Below are 20,220 nucleotides of genomic sequence, written 5' to 3' on the forward strand. Positions count from 1 at the left end.
ATCATGGCCCCAGTGCGTTGTCCCTGAGAAGTCAGCTGCTATCACAATATAAAACGTGCCTATTGGCTGCTATGAGTTTATCCTGAACACGAATTTTCAGTTACGTAAGCATTAGTTATGTGGCCGAAGCCAGCCAATGAACACGACCTGCTGGCAGAATTTTCAAGTTACTCTGCAGGCAGAGTGTCTGCTCCCTATATTGTTAGCCACACTGCTTTGTCGGTGTGCTGAATTGTTCTTTTTCGACAGATATTTACTACCCACCCAGCCAGACAAGATATTGCCAAACCATCAATTTTAGGCCCGTACACATGGTCACTTCTTTATTTTATGATTTTCTGGGCATGACAGCCATGGCTTAACTTATGCACGGAGTTGAGTTGCTGCATGTGAGAAAAAAAATCACTGCGTAGCTAATAGAAATTAGACTGGTACAAAAAATTATTTATCTTTATGGCTTGTAGTATAAGTGGTGCTGTTCATTTGATGCACACAGTAACACGTGAACACAAATTTATGTGTACCTTGCATTTATGTGCATGTGTGTGTGAATAAAACAGCGCAACTTCTAATATGAAGGCACGTTGCACCAACTATACCCATTAAAGATGTTCTGTGGGGTAGTCAGCTGATCGTATCGAAATTTTATCACATGGTGCAGTTACATTTCATACCTCTATGTAAACCTATTTAAGAACTGTATTCACTGCATGCGAGAATCCATATTTTAGGCCTATGCAGTACCTGGGGTAGCAGCTTTTTAGTTAGCTTTTGCCACAGCTCATTAGAGGGATCTTGTTGATTATGCCATCCAAACAGCTCATATGAAGGTTTGTGTTTAGTATACCAGCAGTGCAATACTGAATGCAGCTGCAATTCTTTGTATACTAGTGAGATTCATTCCACTGCTCATTGTTCTGTAACGTGTTGTTCTTCAGCCACACATGGTGACAGTATTTGGTGTCATGAGTTCTAGGCTATTTTTCACATGGGCCTTTTGATGAAGTGAAATCTGGCTCTTCAACAGTCAGTTTAGTGGAAAGCCATCACTGAACCAATAGCTCAAAGGCCAATTCCTGCATGCTTATCGCCAATTGGTAGTGCGCGGAAACTATGTGTGCTACATCACTTCAGCTACACAAAAAAATCGCACAGCTAAACCTGCCACATATAGTTAAGTCATTGATATAGGCAGAGGAAAATGATTCGCGTATGTAACAGTTACTCATCCCTTGAAATGTGAATGACCCAAACCTTCGCGAGCATATTTATTCATTTATTTATTTATATCAGTCACAACCATCCAGCAGCACAAGTGGGCACACTTGTGCTATCGCAAACGAAAACAAGTAGAATAGTACCACCGTCTCAGCTGGTTTGTTGTGATAACCTTGCCTGCAAGTTTCTTGTTTATATTGGATAGGCTTCCTACTTCCTACAAATAACTTGTATGCATATTTGACCTGCACCGCAAAGAGCTGATGTGACAAAAAAATGTGTACACCGTAGTGTTATGTTGCTTTTCATGGTGTCTCAGTTTACTTAATACAGTTTTGAATTTACAGATTGCTTCACATGTTTATAGCTCAAAACCACTGAACACTACTTGCATTGTGACTGCGAGGTCACAACATGATGATTCGTGTGGTATCCTTCCTGTTCATCGGTGTGTCCTTGCACTATAAATGTAAAACGTCACACCTGCAAACCTGAGCATCCACCCTTACATTTCAAACACTTTTTTGAATGCTCGGCAGTTATGCTTACAAGCACATTGTGACAGCAAATCTACACGACCTTAATTTAAGTGCGATGTAAAGGGTTGTTTGTGCATATCCAAGCTGTTCTAGCGTGCCTGCAGGGATACAGTATTGTCCAGTGGCACCGTATAGTTCAGGCGTAACAGTGAGCTAGTAAACAAAGGGGCTAATACTAAGCTGACCCATGTGTAGGAGCATTATATTATCTAACCAACACGCAAAGTTGCTTTCAGTGTAGTGAATAACCGCAGCTTTGATTTACCAAGTTATATTGCTGCACACCGCACACAGAGAGCTGAAACAAAAGTCTGTACAATGGTGAGAAATGTGCCAAGGAATTAAAGAAAACTTGTGATGTGTGGATTTGAATAGTAGACGTGAATGCATACCCAATTCACCAGTATGCATGTTTTCTTTTGGAACAATTTTACATTTGGCACAGAGGCTGAGCCACTGCGGCCTCTTGACTGCAAATTTCTGTGCTCTCGCAGTGCTAATGGGAGTATCGTTCATTTGGCTACCCAAATAGTGAATAGCTAATAGAGCACTGCAATCTTTCAGTTTTACCCAGAACACCTTGTGCATTATTCACAAAACTGAACCTAAGGAACTATTCGCTGGTTTGTTATGGAAATAAAAAAATGACAATGAATGTTTCCTCGCTTTTTGTGTGGCCCTGTCTTCTGCCCTACGCACCTTCATTTCATTGTCATGTGCATGTTAACACAACTAAGTAAGAAAGACAAACACAAAACTACTAACTACATCAGCCATTTCACACCACAAGAGGTCACTGAACTCACTGCTAAGCTGCACTTGATAATGTCGGTTTGCTTTCAAATAAATACAGGCACTGGCCAGCTCTTTATGTTATGCTATGCATTTTTCATTTTCCTAAAATATAGCTGTGCATGAGCTAGCAAGGTTGTTAGTACATAAATACATAAACAACATGCAGCTCATGCCCAACTAACTGATATAACCTGATTAGAGCCTATGTTTTATATGTGGAGCAATCAAAATAGAACACGCATGTATGATGCCGACAGTATCAAACAATCTCAAGTCGAACATCCTTGTTTGGTGCCATGGGTGAGAGAGGGAGCATGCCTGTCAAAGTACAGCTTAATTTTGTGCACTTTGGTAATGTTTGTACATTGTTGAAATGTTAAATTAGGTATGTTAAGTAGTAAGGTGGCAACATATTGGGTAGTCAGGCTGGCAAGAAAGAATGCAATTGTTTGATTTCACTGAAAGTTTTCTTATCAGCAATGTAAATTATATGCTTTCAAAAGTACTCCCCTTGGAAACATATCTCATGAGTATGCATATATCTGCATAAGGTCACCGATATCTACATACATATTGCTTTAAGCCAGTCATAATGAATTGTACATTCACTGCTTAACCTTCAATTCCTTGCTGCATGAAGTTAACCACTTATGCATAACTTTTTTTTTGCACATGGTGAGAACTTCAGTCATCGCTGAGCAAATAATTTAAGGAAAAGGCATTCCATGCATCCAACTGCTTTAAGCACCCTCTTAAAATTGGCAGAGTGGAAAAAAAAAAGCACGAGCAAGCGTATCTGCAAGCTGTACTCGGGGCCTCACGCGCGTGCTCAGTGGTAGAAATGTGCGTCTTGGCGACCTACGCAAATGCATTCCGCGACAGATGTGCGTGTGTTCTGTATTCTTGCAAGCTGTCACTAACACTATAGAAACCGCGCTTCCGGCGACAATATCAGTTTCGCGTGTCGCAGAACGCATCACGTTGGATAATTAGAGAGGTTTTGTTCACAGCCAAGGCAGCGTGCACTGAAAGTAATCATCCCAGAATACGTCGTGTGCTGCGACGTGATGCGATTGCAATGCATCTGTACAAGGTGGCGCATATAAGACGACTGTGCAATGTTTCGAAGAAGGATGACGGTGCCAATGCAACACATACGGCTGCAGAACAGAATGTGGCAGCCTAGAGTCGCATTTTCGCCGGAACGCGGAAAATTGAAATCACATCTGCAAAAATATGCCAGTGTCGTCTGCTGTCAAAGGTCGTTGCCAACCTTGAACACCTTTGCTCCGCCGAACGGTTGCCAGCTGTCAACAGGCCGCGTCGCCCAATAGGAGTGCGCGTGCGTTCCGCTCGTGCGGATTGAGCGTGCATCGAATTTTGCGACACCTTCCGCCTTTCGGGCTTCCGCTCGCGACCGGACGAGGGCGGAACGGACGGGCGGAGCAACCATGTACGGGCCCTTACAGTACCGGTTATGTCCATCGTGAATGTCTTCACGACCCGGTCCGGGGTCCGTCGTCGCAACCCGGTCGTGATCAGATGTCATTAGTGTCCGGCGTCACCGGTGCCCCGGCTGACATGACGAAGGCACAGTCGCTCGGGAGCTGTCGCGCTCCAGCTGCGCGGGTCTCGTGCCGGCTGGCGCTGGTGCACACCCACCCAGCTGAGGTCCGTAGACTGGACGGTGACTGGCTGCAGCCAGCCTTCGTGCATCTACGTTCAGTGGCGTGAACGCTGACATGTCTCGGCGGGTAGGTCCGGGACAGCGGTAGTTCCAGAGCCGGCAATCAGCTGCGCCCCGGCCATCACGTCCTTCCATGCGGGTGCCCCTTCGCCAAGGTGGCGTCTCCGCGCCCTCTCTTCACGTCTTCCTTTTTCGTATGTCTTGTCTGTTTTCGTTCGTATCATGTCTTTTCCTCTTTCTTTACTTCCATTTGTCATTCCTGCCAGGCTTGCTTGCCGTGTTGGGGTGCTCGAGTAATGGCGTGATGTCTGGCTAAGGTATAAAATTGATCCCGCTTTCGGCAGGGTCACTTCCCACCGTGACAGTGGAGCAGCACAGCAAGGTGGCTAGAACAACGCTTGCAGTTCGGGTACATTGGTGGAAAGGCTGCTTAAAAGCTCCCTTGTGGGTGCTTCCTTGACAGTTCAGTAAATTGTTTGGATCTCCTTGGAGTGTTCTCCCTTTCTTTTACACTTGCGGCTTTTCGGTTCCGCATAACATGCCTTGGTCTGTTTTCGTTATGCATTTGCCCATTTTATACTGACCTCGGCGTCACTTAAGTGTAGAATATTTGGTTGCGTTCTCTACACAAGTTCAGGCAATGTAGCACTGCCGTCCTCATTTTCAGTGCAGTGAGCGTAGCCTGCGCGCTGCTCTTCAATTTTACTTGAGGCACGTACAGCACTGGTGCTGTTCACTGGCTACTTTGGAAGAGCAGCTGACGTGCGAGCTCTTGATAATATACCACATGGTGCACCCCTAGCTAGTTGATTCGCGGAATGCAAACGTTAAAACTTCAGTCGCGTCAATTCCTCTAGCTATCATGAGGAAACGGGGCACTAGTTTAATGTCCGTTGCTGTCGGGATCCATTGATGAAGGCTTCTAATGTGCTGAACGGCTTTTGATTGAGCAGCTTTCTCTTAAGATGCATTTTATTCCGTTGACATTTGTAGAGCTACCTACCATTATTTCAGCAAAGAAGGGCAATACGTTCCCCTTCGTTACACGTGCATTACCTCCAAATACCGCCGTGGTTGCTCAGTGGCTATGATGTTGGGCTGCAGGCTGAGCACGAGGTCGCGGGAGGCCGCATTTCGATGGAGGCGAAGTGCGAAAACACCCGTGTTCTTGGATTTAGGTGCACGTTAAAGAACCCCAGGTGGTCTAAATTTCCGGAGTCCTCCACTACGGCGTGCCTCATAATCGGAAAGTGGTTTGGGCAAGTAAAACCCCAGAATTTAATTACCCCCGAAAAAAAAGCCTTATTACCTACAGAAGACAAAGCTCCTTTGGCGCTGCACTTCTCAACTTGCGACAAGGTTACGAGGCATGCATGTGTTGCTCTGCACTTGTTCAATGTGAACTTGTGCAGTACCGCGCGCAGCCCTCTTAAAAAATTTTGAGGGCTTTAAAGCTTGGCCTTAAAGCGTGGAACGAGATAGCATTCAAAGATCCCCGTCTGCTACCAGGCAACCGGAGCGTATGTAACCCTAACGCTATGCACGAAGGTGAACTTTGCCGTGGAACTACAGCCTCTTGCATAGGCCGCGATGCGGCGGAGGCGAGCGCCAGCTTGAATTATTGCAAGGAACCGGACGCGCCACTCCGTGGCCCCCAAGACACCCATCTTGCCGGCGCACGCAAAGTGGCGGATGCCGAGGCCTGTCTGAAAGCCGCGGCGGGTTTGTGTGTGTAATGTTTGTTGTGCGCCGGTCCTGTCGTTTGTGTACTTCTTCCCGAGTCCTGGTCTTCTGCGCCTTGCCTTTACTACTTCAAGCATGAACCAACTAGCCCAAGCAAAAGTTTTACTTGTGTGTGTGTGTGTGTGTGTGAAGGGTCGCGTAACAAGTGCTTTTTCGTATAGTAAAATTATAATTCGAGAGCTATCATTTCTGTAGGCTGGGTGCAAGTCGTAGTTTACGATTTTTCTACGTATTTTAGCTTGAAAAGTTCAATTAGTTCAGGCAATTCACTGCGTCATATGGAAGGCCTGGGTATATGTGGGTCGAAAATGTCTTTGCCGAAACGACGTCCGACACCAGGTGTTCTGCGACGTGGGCGGCCAAATCGCAGATGTTTATAAATTAGCTAAGAAAGGGCACTGTTTTCACGGCAAATGAAATGTTGAACTAAGTTGTGCTCCGAGTTGGTGCATGCAGTGGGAACACGCCTTTTATTTGCAGGCTCAGCGGTGAGGGTGTACCTACGAATAAGACCAAGATTTGCGGGCAGGGCGTTCACGGATCCTGCGTTCAATGTATGCGACGCAACAACTGTCGAGACAACCACGGCCACTCTGATCCATCAACAGAAAAAGCGTTTTAGATTTACAAAGGTGAGTTTTTCAGCCAGTGTCTGCAGCGTACAGTATTTGTTTTAACGTATAAAACTGGGCGAAGTAGTATTTATTTACAATACAAGCAGTGCAAAAACAGCAACACCATAGAACAAAGTGTGCAGGCCAGGCGCTGACCTCAGCGCCTGTCCTGTGTACTTTTGTCTTGTTGCCGTTATTTTTCCAATGCTTTTACCATGATTGTCTGTTTATATGGGGCAAAATATGTACCTGAAGCTAAGGAAGTCGGTATGGTGCAGCTATTCTAGTCTCAGAATTTTGACGTACAGTCACCTATTGAGGTCCGAGGTCTGGTACCAATATCTTGCCTCCAGGTTAATTGAAATACACGTACAAGACCAGCCATGTGTTCAAGTTGTATAATGTCGCTTGTCTTGGAGCAAGGGGTGACAGGAAAAGATTATGCAGGTCCAACGCACATGTTGGAATCTGAATCTGTGAAGCGGTTAAGGAAATGCTAGAAATTTGCCGATATAATCCTGCGTCTTTGGCGCAAAGAAAGCAGGCGCGCACATCTGTTCTCGCTTAAGCAGGCTGCGTGGGGACGGATGGTTTATATGCTTTCTTTTCTTTATAATTTGTTTCTATCAAATTTCCTGGTCGCTATTTGGCTAGTCCCTCGTTGTGGGTGTCATTTTCTGAAAATCTTGAACATGCCGCGATCACCTGAGAGATCATCGTGCGCACAATATGCACCACCCATCTCTTGGCCAGCCCGTTTTTTGGGTTGAGCCATAGCATGAGAATTCTAATCATCAGCAGACGGTGATTATCGCAAAGAGGTTGTTTGGGTTGGCATTAAAGAAATGTACGCGTGGTTGTTGCTTTCGCCGCTATGTAAATACCTTATGGAAATACATATTGTACGAAGGCGATTCGGAATGTCTTTGCCCCAATTATTTTTAGCCAAATCACGGCTGTAAATACGAAGTCGACACTCATCCCCAGTGGTGCATCTTTGTTGGACCGGCCCGGTCTTATTTAGCGGTAGATTTGCGGCACGGCGCTGCTGTCAGTTATTGAAATGGTGGCTGTGCTTCACACGTCCATGGCGCACGAGCAACGAAGTTGTAAGGTCGCTCTGATTGTTCGGGTTCTTAAGTCTCACGAATCGGCCTCGTGCTTTGTGTATATCGAGAGGGGGTTCACTTCCCCCCATGTCAGCGGGGCGACAGTTGCTGTGTTATGCGGGGTCACAGGCAACGCGCGGGTTGGGGTGACGCATCGCGGCAGGTGCCAGGCGGGCGTGTGCCGATTGCTGGAAGTGAGTATTGTGCGCACGATGTTGGCAGTCCGCCGACGGGTCACACAGACCAGCCTTGAAAAGAACCGCTGTACAAAAGGTATTGTGAGCCTGGCGCCCGAGTCCCTGACTAATTGGAGGCGCCGCCGAGGTTAAGAAGGACTTAGCAACTCTGACTCTGTGCTGCATGCAGTGAGCATGGACCTAATCCTCTACGCCTCCGGAAGGTAATCGCCAGCATTGTTGTTGGGTGCGACTGCCTGCGTGGTGTCTAAGACCAGCTTACCGTGCACGCTGTAGGAATGCGGTGCGCACGTAAAGAGTGCATTCGCACGACGGCGTCTTGGAAACACGCACTCAAAGAACTTTGTCTTGTAGACAATAAATTTGAAGGACAAGGAGGGTCATCCGTCTCCCAGACGGCCAAACTTTGAGTACAGCGGCACTTCGTGGTGCCGGTGCCCCTGCTTCCGAGACAGGTGCAGCCTAGACGCCGTTGGCATTTGAAACGGTCTAGCGATAACTTGTTCGGGCCTGGCGTGTTTTGCTGAGCCGGTCACTCACTACGGAGAAATGAGAGGGCAACGGAGTTTTGGCGAAGAAGGAAGAGAGCTTTGTTTTCCAATATGTTTATTTTTAAGAGTAAGCCCATCCCTGTGGGTGGTGGCTTAACAAACGGTTGACTCTGATTGGCAACTGAACCTGTGGGACGGGCCAACGGCCCTACCGCCTTTTTTTTCTTTGTATATTTGGGCTATAAAAATCGGGACGACATGCTGTCCCTCAGACTTGGCTGAAATCAGTATTACTGATAGATCAGTGAGGCTCCGTACCATGTACGTTAGACTTGGCTGAGATCAGGATTGCTGATAGACCAGTGCGCCTCCGCACTATGTACGTTAAAACGAGTCTGGGCTCTAACAGTCATTGAGACAGTAGAAGAGTGAGACCTTGTTTCTCAGTTGTTCAAAATTGTAATGTATTTGTTGTACCTGCCATGTATATAGAAAAGTTTGCCTATAAATGTTTCTTGTACATCTGACCTCATCGTTTCCTGCCTGCGTTTGACCAACAACTGCCGATCATCGTCCGATAAGCTTCAAGTTCCAACGGTGAAGCGAGGACGGAGAACGAACGAAACTTTACTGAAGTGTTATTTGTTCTCTATAAAGAAATGGACGAACACCACACACCACAGGGGAATGCAGCCCACGTATGGGGAGAGGTGTTTCGCTTTATGAAGTGTGAGGTAGTGGTGTCGCGAGTTCAAAAGGCCGTGAAGACTTGCGTGGTAATGAGCGTTCGGGGAGGCTGCGTGCGTCGATGACTGACGACTGCGATGGGACAAATGCCTCAACCTGCGAGGGGCCGATGTGGAATATAGTGCAATGTACGTAAAATAGTGCGTATATTTGTAGTTGCCTTTACGTACCCCCTTTTGTCTACTAAAATATAGGGTCAATTACTTTGATTCACCCTTGTGTTTGTAATAAATACCATGACAGAATATAAAGAAAGCGATTGTGGCCTAATGGTTCGAGCGTCGGGTTGCTGTGCTGTGGGCCGATCATCCAATCCCGCTGGCGGCCGCGGTTTTTTTCTTTATGTGCGCAAAATCTATTCAGAGGGAACTCGACCAAACGACCTAGACGAAATCATGGAATTGCCTTAGCAAAGAAAGCTACGCTGTAAAATCTATATTGCTTTAAATGTTTCCAACAAAAAAAGGAATACTTTGTCTTGTTGGAGTTATTTGAACAATGCCTTATGGCGACCTCCACTGCTCTAAGAAGGTATTTCTAATTATGGTTGACTAGTCATTTTTGCGTGCTCTGGCAGCACACGAAAGGGAGTGCTCTGAACATATTCATCAGCCTTATTCAGAGCTCGAAAAGGTTCTCTCGCCTACGAGCAGAGTGTGTGCCTGATGTCTGACAGCTATCGAGCTGGCTTCTCCGATTGCTCTGGAAGCAGCTGAATGTTTGGCTCGGGCGGGCCTACTTTTTTCGGGATGCAATTTCTAGAAGATTCCACATAATTGCACACATAATTGGAGCATGGTAAGCACCAGATGGATCTACCACCAGTGTTCTAAGGGAGCCCTCGTGAGTTCTCGTATCATACGTGACGGCACCGCAGAGTCGCATGCAACAGCAGTTTCTTAGCAGACAAATTATCCACTGAAATTTGAGGTTGTCCTGTTGGTGCACATAAAAATTTTACGCATGTACCATTTATCCCGGCAGTGTGCATTGCATGCCAAGGTTTTGCCAGTGCTGCTTAACTGACAATTCAGAGGTGAGATGTGCAAAGAACGGCATTGTTCTTTCGAGTCTCTTCGGTTTTATCAGCTTGTCTACGAGAAAAACATGCGCTGCTTTTTCAATTATTTGTCTGACTACGTTTCCTCGATTTGTTCTGACTTCACATCGTCCTCTTCTGTACCCAGGTGTTTCCAGAATGCTGCAGTCAAATGCAGTTGTTCCAGGAGGTGGTGAGGGATCAACTTGACGACTTTGTGCGTGGGGCCAATGTGCTCCTCTTTGCGTTTTGCCCCCAGCGGTAGGACCATAGGCACACAGTTCAGGGTCCACCAAATGACCCAGGACTCGTGCCGCGCACCTTCGAACACCTCTTCAAGCTGATCGGATCTCGGGTCAGGAACTCTTCACTTTCCATATCTCTCCTTGCGCTCTGCCTTGCGCTAGACCAGACTTGTCCACCTTGCAGCAAAAATGTAGCTGATCATTAATTAATCACAATGCACTTCCTTAGTGACCAATTCCTGCCCTACGAAGGTAATTGAGGAATTACTGAAAAGCAAATACGTCCACGTACTTCTCTCCAGATAATAACATTGCACATATAAAATAATTAGAACTGGCCCAGCTGGCACTTCCGTCAGTGTAACTTGCAGGCTACTATTGTCAAGCTTGTAATACTGGCGACACCTGCTCATAGTTGCAACTCGCGTCATATTGATCAGCGACTTGTTGAATGTTGGAGCCTCACCTGTTCACGGCAGGCACCACATCATGGCATTTGGCGAAGAATAACTTTGCTTAACCTCTGCTGCCGCTATGCGTTGAGCTTGTCCCTCACAATTACCGTGCGCACTTTGGAGACAGACATGCTAACCACTGAGCTCGTTGCACGTTTCCACTTCAATTTCTGCGTGGTTTATGTACAGTCAAACCATGATATAAAGACTGATGGAATGTTATCGCATATAATATGATGTAAATTCAAAATGCTTCTGACTAATATTCGGTACCTGCCGATATATTCTTGTGTCGAACGAGGCATTGTGACTTGCATGGCATAAACTTGCACTACGCTGTGCACGTCTGCTCCCTCACTGTCGGGGAACATAATGCATCCGTAGCCATGCTCTTCAGACTGCATTTGAAGGAAATGAAAACGCTTTCTTCCAGGGCTTCTACAAAGATAGTTCCACTGCACAGTACTGCAACAATTTGCCATTGTTGTTTAAAGCTACAATTCTCGACATTTCCATGTGATTGTCCATGAGCGGCTGGTTAACTACCTTGGGGTAGGTAACACCTCGCCCCCCCCCCCCTCATTACAGCTAGAGAAGGGCAACTGTTCCTTTCCGCCTTGTGTTAAACTCCTGAAGGAAAATATATAAATACCAGAAAAGTGCTTTGCTGTCTAAATCCGCAAATCACATTGAGAATTGGCGTATTCAAGGAAAAGGTGCAATATTTAGCAGAATTATAGCGAGAAAGATCAAGCAGGTATGCTTGTCTACTAGTCATTGAATACACTTAGGCATATCAAACATTGTCTGCAAGGAACCTTAGGTCATGAGTCAACTGGGAGGCCACCTTTATTGTCTCGCAGACCTGTTATTGATTTGGCACGAACTCTCAGCAGCCAATCTGTTCGTAACCTTCTAAGTGTATTCCCCTTTCTGCTTCTCACCACTCAGGTGTGCAAGGGGGCACCAGTACGCCCGGACTGCTTTGACGATGTGGTGCCGCTCAGCGCCGAGCAGGAGGCCTCTGCGCTCTTGCGGAAAGGCCGATTGTTGGACATGAAGGCAGCCCGCAGCGCCACGGACTTCGGCCGTGTTGCCTCAAGTAGCAGCCATGAGTCCCTACATCACAGCTGTGACAGCAGCTATGATGAAGCACAAGTATGCTTAGCTATTGAAGTGTCGGCTTTAAGGCACACTACCGAGACTAATTCGGTTTAGACGGGCAGTGTTCCTTTACAACTACTCTTTGCTTTCTCATTAAGAAGTTAACAGAAGGTAAAAACGCACAATTCCATTAAAACCATCTCTCTTGGCAACTACAGCAGTGCACGTTAGTGTGACCTCGTAGATTTAAAAGTATTTCTTTTTTCGGGCTCGGGTGGTTATGGATTCATGAAATTTCCTTAAACATTTCTAATTCAGTTTTGGGTTATTTAAATTGAACTATAGTCCACTTAACTGAAGTATAAATAGGCTTGAAATGACACTTCCAGAAAGCCTCGTGAGTGTTTTATTTTCGCATCTTCTCTGGGTAACCAATATCTGCGATGCAAAAGTGGTGGTGTTAGTATAATAACAGGGTGACTTGTAGACGGAACATACGGCTATCCCACCGGAAGACCATAGACTACGAAATGCAGCTCAAACTACCTTCTGTAGCGTCCCAGACTATATGTGTATAATATGGTAATCCAGTAAGGACTTGCACATCTAGGGGGCAAACAGGATAGTGTCGCCGTCAGTTAAGGCTTGGTAGGACAGAAAAATAGGCTAGTGCGGTAAATTGAAGCAGATGCACAGGATGTCGTGCTTTTCGACAGTGTTTTCTTCGGGCTCAGAAAGATTACTAATATGTATTCCTTTCAAAGCTTGGCAAAGAATAAACGTTCCATCTGTGGTACTTCTGCTGCATTAAAGTGGCAAAAAATGCAATTATATTACTATTCCAGATGGTATTTGGATGCCGGCAAGCCTGTTTGTAGTGCTAAATTCAAAATTGGCAACATCGGTATGCAGCTGATGAGTTCAAATATACTCATTTACGAACAATATTGTGGGTGGTGCATTTGTTACGCAAGTGTTTCGATTAGTATGTGGGTTACGCAAGTGTGTCGAAGAAACTGTAGCACGTCATTTGTTGCAAACGTTACGTCCTCATGTAGTAACTGCTATAGCTTGCTGCTCGTTCATTAGATCTGGATACGATGTGCCCTTCACACTTGCCTACGAGTTAACTGCACCAAAATTTCATATGATCACGTTTTAGCTAAATACTCGCCTATGGCATGATCACCTTTGGTGTTGCTCAAAACTGCCTTTTGCAATCCTGATAGCAAGTTTCTTTTGCTAATACTCGCTTATGACAAAGCGTACATCTGACCGGGAATCTCGAAGAAGGCTGCACAAGAACAGCATGGTAATTGGGAAAGGAAGCAATACGAGTTTTCAAGCGACCCACAGAACTTTATTGATAAATCTTCGGACAGCTTTTTAAACGCATGAAATCGCCCAGACTACCAATGGGAACAGACAGCGCTGCTAGCCAGACTTGGTTCTTTCAACTTCATTGAGGTTCATAAATGTTAAAAGGAAGAACAGAACTCTGCCACAGCATGTTGGTTGAACACAGTAAAACGTGCCAAGAAGTTATGAACGAAAATTGCTTGCATTGATGCTCGGGAGTTTAAGTATAGGCTGGTCATAATTAAACAACGCCCCTCCAAGTAATACTGTTTTGTATCAGCTGTCGGCTTCATTATGCTTGCGAGAAGGACGATTAGTCTGTGCGGTTTGCGCTATAGTTTCCTTCCGTCCTTTCTATCGCATCTTCGGCAGGTATCCCTGTGGCTCTCCTGCTATGAAATCTACAATGAGGGAATTTATGACCTTCTGCTCCCATCGGCTGAGGCAGCCACAAAGAAAGGCGGCCAGTGGCGCACCATTCTAAAGTTAGGTGAAGACCGGGCTAAGCGCGCATTTGTGCGTGGACTCGTCGAAGTGCCCGTGCACTCGGCCGATGAGGCGCATCGGCTGTTCTGCCTTGCTCGCACAAACCAAACCATTGCCGAGACTCGGCTGAACCGCAGCTCGAGCCGCAGCCACTGCGTCTTCATGGTGAGGCTTGTCACATCTACGTCGGGCACCGAAAACTGGCAAGTCCGCACAATGATGCTATGTGACTTGGCGGGTTCGCAGAGGCCATCCAAAGCTGGCACTGATGGGTCATGGCTTCGCGAAGCCGGCTGCATCAACAACTCGTTGTCAGTGCTCAGCCGCTGCTTGGAGGGCCTCCGTAGCAAAGATGCGTTCAAGAAGGCTCCGGTGCCCTTCCGAGAGAGCAAGCTCACCCAGGTACGATTGGTTTTTTTTATGAACCGACATTGTAGCTCGGATACACAATTTTACAGCCACAGCCTAGCGGTAGAGCGCCTGCCTTGCTGTGGGAAGTCGTGCATTCAGTTCTTTCCGCCACGCAGCACCCACCGGGTCGTTCGAAATGGGCACACTTGCGACATGCTTTTGATCTGGCATATTCTGAACATGAAATAATACCAGCAGTAAAGTAGCAAACTTTAGTCTTATAAGGATTGGGCATTAAAAAACCCAATCTAAAGCTGTTGCACATTGTGTAGACCTGCAGTAGGCACATTGAATGCAAATTTATATTTCTTACTGCAAGTTAGCCTCAAATGCCCTTTGAACATACCCTTGAAATTATTCTGAAATGAAAGGACGCCAGCTTCGAGCAAATTTATTCCTGCAGGTATCTGAGAGCGAAATCCCCAATAACAAGTGCGCTGTAATAGACGCTAATCTTAAAACAACGTGTTGCTAGCCAGTCTATACTGCTCCTAGTTTGCGGCTATTTCTATGCTGCGTTTAAAAGCACATAATCGTTCATGAACAAATAAAATGAGTGGGCATCCCTCAAAATGATCGTGCTCACTATTAGCTTACGCACCCACCAATCCCCAGTTTTTTTTTTTTTGAGAGCTCTCCGCTGAATTACGATTTCACAGTTCACAGGCGATCAGGTATGTAACTATAACCATTCCGTGAGCTTAAATCAGTGACTCGCTGTGCATGCACAATTCATAAAATTGCATATAGTTGGAAAATAAAGATAATTAAATGCAAATAAACGGGATGCATATTACCTGCTTCTCAAAAGCTTTGCTTCACGTTGATTCCAACCTATGCATTGGATCTGCGTAATTTTTACTCTGGATTTTTGTAGGCGATGCAGGCCTACTTCACTACGGGTGCGCAAGTCTCTCTGGTTGTGAACATCTGTCCATCCATGTCGGTTTTCGAGGAGTCTCTGAATGCGCTCAAGTTCTCAGCTGTTGCCATTGAAGTGGTGCCACTGCAGCTCGAGTCCCGCCATGTTCGCTGCAAGGAGGCTGTTCGTCGTCTCAGTGAGCGGTGGAACCGTGCCATGGGAGGCGATGAACTTCCTGATGGTTCCCTTGCACAAAACAAAGCTGAGGAAGTGGCTCCACCAGCAGCCTTGGATGTACATGAAGCTGAGGAGCTCTTCGAGACCATCGAGGCGCTCCAGCGGGACTTGGAGGATAGCCGGTGCCAGCTGAAGTGCGTGTTTTGATTCATCCTGCGGTGGTCTGTGCTTCAGTCAGTGTTGCCACTCACTCATATGAAGCAGTCCTTGTATTTAGTCTCCAGAGCTCTAGCTTTGCATGCGAGGTCTTTCTACGAAGCACCACCTGTTGTAAGCCCACTCCTATTTTTCCGGATGCAATGGCACTTACACCTAGCGATGTTTACACTTAGCGATCGTATTCCTGATGCCATACTTGCCAACTTTCCAAGTTTTTAAACACGTTTGCGAATTCGAAATCATTTTATTGTCGCATCAGTAATGATGCAAATAATTTGTTCACATAAACCTTTCACTTTCTTGAGTCCCCGAACCTTCCGTTGCAAGGCATGGCGGCGAAAGAATGCAACAGTACCCTTTCTAAGCAACTTAAATTTCTACGAGCCAGTTCTTCCAGAAGACGAAATTTTCAAAGCCTGCGGTCTAAATGAATGTTGCCGGTAATCTACCTACAATGTGCTGCTTGTCAGTCTTACCCTTTCCAAGTTAGCTGTGCTCATTTGTTATTTCTCTGTAAATCTGCTTCAATGAAGTGCATGTCTCAAAAGGCGTTACCCCAAATTTAAAAAACTGCACTCTGCCACTCCCTAATTTTATCAATTAAGTTTAGTGGTTGCCAAGTATGCTGATCTTCAGCAACGCCACATCCCACGAATTATTTAAACGAATTACACGCTGACTTCCTCGATGAGGGTGACATACGAGGGTGACATACGTCGCACTTAGGATCCGCATATTACAAGTTCATGTGGTGGTATTTTAACTAGGGGTGTGTGAACTAGTGAAATTCTGAAGCCTTGTACAGATATTTGCAATTTCTAAAAAAAACTGAACTGTAAGTATTGCGTTGACTGCGCTAGCAACAAAGCGTTCTTTTACATTATTTGATACCACTAATGCCATTACCAATTTCAACTGGGAAACTTGTAAATCGGGACTAAAGGTGATTGCTCGCGGTACATTGAGTCGCTGGCAGTAGTGAAAGAAAGGACAGCGTGGTGACCATGTGCATGCATCAGTGTAGTGTTCGTTGAAAGGACTAAGCGCAATATTTCAGCAACGCGCATTCATTGAAATCGTATAACATTTGGCTAGCTAGGTTAAATAATCGCTTTGTCATAATTAAGACAACAAATTCGTTGGCAGCTTAAAGGGAGGCACGTTAGTTAACTACAAATTAACGTGCAGAGATGGTGCAGAAATCCCCACGTTTTTGCTGAAGAAAGTTTGATTGCACCACAAACGTGGTTCTCCTGCACATCACGTGGCAGTGTCGGCTTGCCACGTGATTATTAGACAACTGCAAATATGAAAATTTCGAATCGAACACCAAACCAATAGCACAGGACTATGCAATTCGTATCCGAAATGCTGAATATTCGCACACCCCTAATTTTCACCCTATCAAGGCAAAACAGCCCCTTAAATCTGAAGTCTCCTCACTTAACCCCTTACAGCATATCTTGTATTTCCTTGTGAAAAAACCAGAGAAGCTATTATTTAGGACGATATTCCCGAACAAACTTGAATTTTCCAGAGAAACGCTTAGTTGTGACTTCATACAGATGTCATGTATCGTACTTAACACGGCATACATTTTCCGGTATATTTTGTGACCATACCGAAAGGCTTTGGAATTGCAGGATTTCTGCGAAAATATCCGCCCTTTTCCAAGCAAAAAAAAATGGCAGCCCAAATATCTGGGCCGGCACCTTTAGGACACTTCTTGCAACGCCTTTTTGCGTAGTCCTTAAGAGACCAGCGCAAGCCAGAAAATTTTCTTCCTTTTCCTCTGCCTTGTTCTGTTCTTGTCATTAGCTCATGAAACAAAGCAGGTTCTTTTATGTTAATCGTAACCCTGCTAGCACTTTCATTTTCATACATATTGATAACAATAATAGTGCTAAGAAGCAGCTTAACATGTAAAAACATTATGCCGCAGAATTCGTTCTCTTGCGATATCATAAGTGACTGTTCCCCTTCATAAAACAAGTTACAAGTACATGCTGTGTCATGTATGCTACAGCAATTAATTTCTACCTCGCAAAACAACCGGACCATCTTTACTCTTTACAACACTACATTAGGCTGACAAAAGGCAAACTCCCTGGTATTTTTCGCGTGTTGATTTAATATAAACATGGTAAACATAACGTGTATACTAGGGAAAGAGTAACATGTTGTGTAATGAGCTCGCGCTATAAATTACTGCAGAATAAAAATTACGTCCGACTATTTTCACTGTCCATATGTCTAGACATTGTACAGATTACCGATAAATGTACTATTTTTTTCTTTTGGGTTTCATTATGTTTGCACCAGTTCTGTGTCTCTTGCGAGACACCATGCGGCAATTGGTTAATTTCTCATTTTCACATAATCTACTTTGTCACATCAGTAAGCGACATCTCATGTTAGCAGTGTACCAACGCTTTGCAGGTTCGTGCAGAAGATGGCTGCCGTAAGCGAATCCCGTGCCAATACCTACAAGGGCTTGATGAAGTGCATGGAGCAGGAGCTGCGCATGCTGCGCGAAACTGCTTTCCATGCGCTAGAATTTCGCGCCCGCACTGCCAGCGAGATCGCACAGCTTAAGCGCCACAGCATGGTAATACTGCCCTGTATTCTCCACCGCTCTTTGCATTGTCCAAATGTCCAAGGCAGCTCTGGCATTCCCTGCTCTATTCTAGTACACACATTGCACTGTGGAACCTGTTATTGAGGTGTTTGCGATACCATGTTTAGCTTCCGACATATGCTTTCTTTATTTGTGATTCTGTGCTTAAGACATTAAAAAAATAAAACTTGTAGCCATTCCGAAAAAGACATCCCAGCAGTACGGGACCAATGCCAGACAAAACACGCGGGCCGACTAGCTGCTGGTCTATTCTCAATTGAGCCTCCGTTCCTTTAGCGGCAATATCATGCTTGCACGGTTTTCTATCGTATTAGTGACACGCTTCATTACAGCCTACCCCACTATGCCTACATTTCCAACAGCAATCGGCGGCTTCGACTCGGCCAGTAAGAGCATACGTTGCACGGCCTTGCGCGGTCGCCCGAGCCTCATCTTCAAAGGAATGGGCACCCGGCTCATTTTTCTGGGCGCCGTGTTGTCGCTCTTACGGTGACCCGAAGGTCACTTTGTCCGCTGCTACTGGCGCGCTTTCTCACACTAGCGTTTTCGCAGCGATTGTCCATGTTATAGTAATGTGATGTGTTTGCTTGTGCGCGCTGACACTATGCTTGTTCATTCAGCTAGTAAGCTAACGTTTCCAAGTACAGTGAAAGCTCGTTAATTCGAACTTCAATAATTCGAATTTATGGACAATTCGAACTGTACAATTTGGTCCGGCCAAACTCCACAGAAGTATATGTATAAAGTCCGTTAATTCGAACGCGAAAAAGTTCCCTCACGGATAATTCGAACTACGCTCGCCTGGCACACGGCCAGAGAAACGCGCCTACTGCCTACAAGAGAAGGCAAAATCGGAAAAAAATCTAACTGACGCGGGGTCAGCCACAAGGCAGCGGCGGCTGCCGCTTCTCCATTCTACGTAACCTCCGAGACTTCTTGCCCGTTGCGATTCTCGGAGGCTTTGCAAATCTTGTACAGCTGCTAATGTTGTGCGGAGATGGCACGGCTAGCGCCAAAACACAGCGAATCAAGTACGTCGCAGCCGCGCTTGCAATCAAGAACCAACGAATCAGGCCCTTCGCCACCTTCACATGTTCAGCGTCTTTGTCTCGGCAGTCTTCTTCGGTTGTGCACCTCTGTTTTCAGCTTAGGAGGTATCGGCCGTCGCGATTCATTGTGATGGTGTTAAGCCTCGGCTAACGTTCGTTTCGGTGGACATCGGTGGTGTGGTACAGTCGGCACCAGAGCTTCGACTTGAAGATGGCGTGTGCCCGCGGCACACACCATCACTTTCCGACGTGGCAAATTTCTGACATGCCCTACTGCTTCCAAATCGCAGTGTACTGTTGCTCTCCTTCACTTTCGTTAGTTCGAACTTTCGTTATTCGAACTGAAGCGGCTTCCCCTTGCGCTTCGAATTAACGAGCTTTTACTGTATATACTACTGGCGAAACTATCCTTATTTCGCATAGTTTACTAATTTGCTATCGCAATCACTGATTCGCCTTTCGGGTGAAACTGCGACTTTTTCTGAACTAATTCTAATATGCAACTTTATGGGATTAGGGTCCAGACTGATGTAGCATAACCTATTTCGGGCGTACAAATGTTTCATGAAACAGTTAGTCTGCAGCATTCAAAATGCCTCGGCTTAAGTAACCAAGAGCACGGTTAGCATCGCTTACTATTAATGCTGCCCAAGTGAGGTTGAACGTGATATGAATTCCTAAGTACGTGTACGAATTTACCTTTTGTGAAGGACGGTTCTTCAAACAGTATAATTGACAGGAGGTCGGTGTCCTAGATGCATGCAGAGTTTTATAATTAACATTTGATTCCATTAGATATCGACTGCACCAGTTAAGTATTATATCAAGGTCGGATTAGGGATAGTTAGAATCGTAATCTGTAATTTCTCTAAAGATGAAACAACAGTGAGCGAAGAGATTAATGTTAGAAGTTACTAGCGAAGGAAGGTCGTTAATATGTAGTCGACCGCAAAACTTTACGGGGCACGGGTTTGACGACAAATGCGGATTTCTGCTTTGAAGGCATAGCACTTCTAATTTAATGAATCACACTGCA

General features: G+C 45.6%; 1 protein-coding gene across 5 annotated transcripts in view; it reads left to right on the forward strand.

Moving 5' to 3' along the window:
- Nucleotides 1-20,220, forward strand: part of LOC135912995 (kinesin-like protein KIF20A) — a 35,531-nt gene that overhangs the window by 6,604 nt on the left and 8,707 nt on the right. For 2 of the 5 annotated variants that reach the window (XM_070528660.1, XM_065445599.2), the window contains 6 exons: nucleotides 6,463-6,614; nucleotides 10,328-10,534; nucleotides 11,831-12,037; nucleotides 13,715-14,230; nucleotides 15,117-15,472; nucleotides 17,937-18,105. In XM_070528660.1, coding sequence (XP_070384761.1) covers nucleotides 11,936-12,037; nucleotides 13,715-14,230; nucleotides 15,117-15,472; nucleotides 17,937-18,105 — 1,143 coding nt within the window. In that variant the 5' untranslated portion in view covers nucleotides 6,463-6,614; nucleotides 10,328-10,534; nucleotides 11,831-11,935. The remainder of the gene's footprint in view (nucleotides 1-6,462; nucleotides 6,615-10,327; nucleotides 10,535-11,830; nucleotides 12,038-13,714; nucleotides 14,231-15,116; nucleotides 15,473-17,936; nucleotides 18,106-20,220) is intronic. The other 3 variants (XM_065445603.2, XM_065445602.2, XM_065445600.2) reach the window with 2 other exon arrangements.

Source organism: Dermacentor albipictus, unplaced genomic scaffold, assembly GCF_038994185.2.
Source record: "Dermacentor albipictus isolate Rhodes 1998 colony unplaced genomic scaffold, USDA_Dalb.pri_finalv2 scaffold_13, whole genome shotgun sequence".
In the NCBI taxonomy this organism is placed as follows: Eukaryota; Metazoa; Arthropoda; class Arachnida; order Ixodida; family Ixodidae; genus Dermacentor; species Dermacentor albipictus.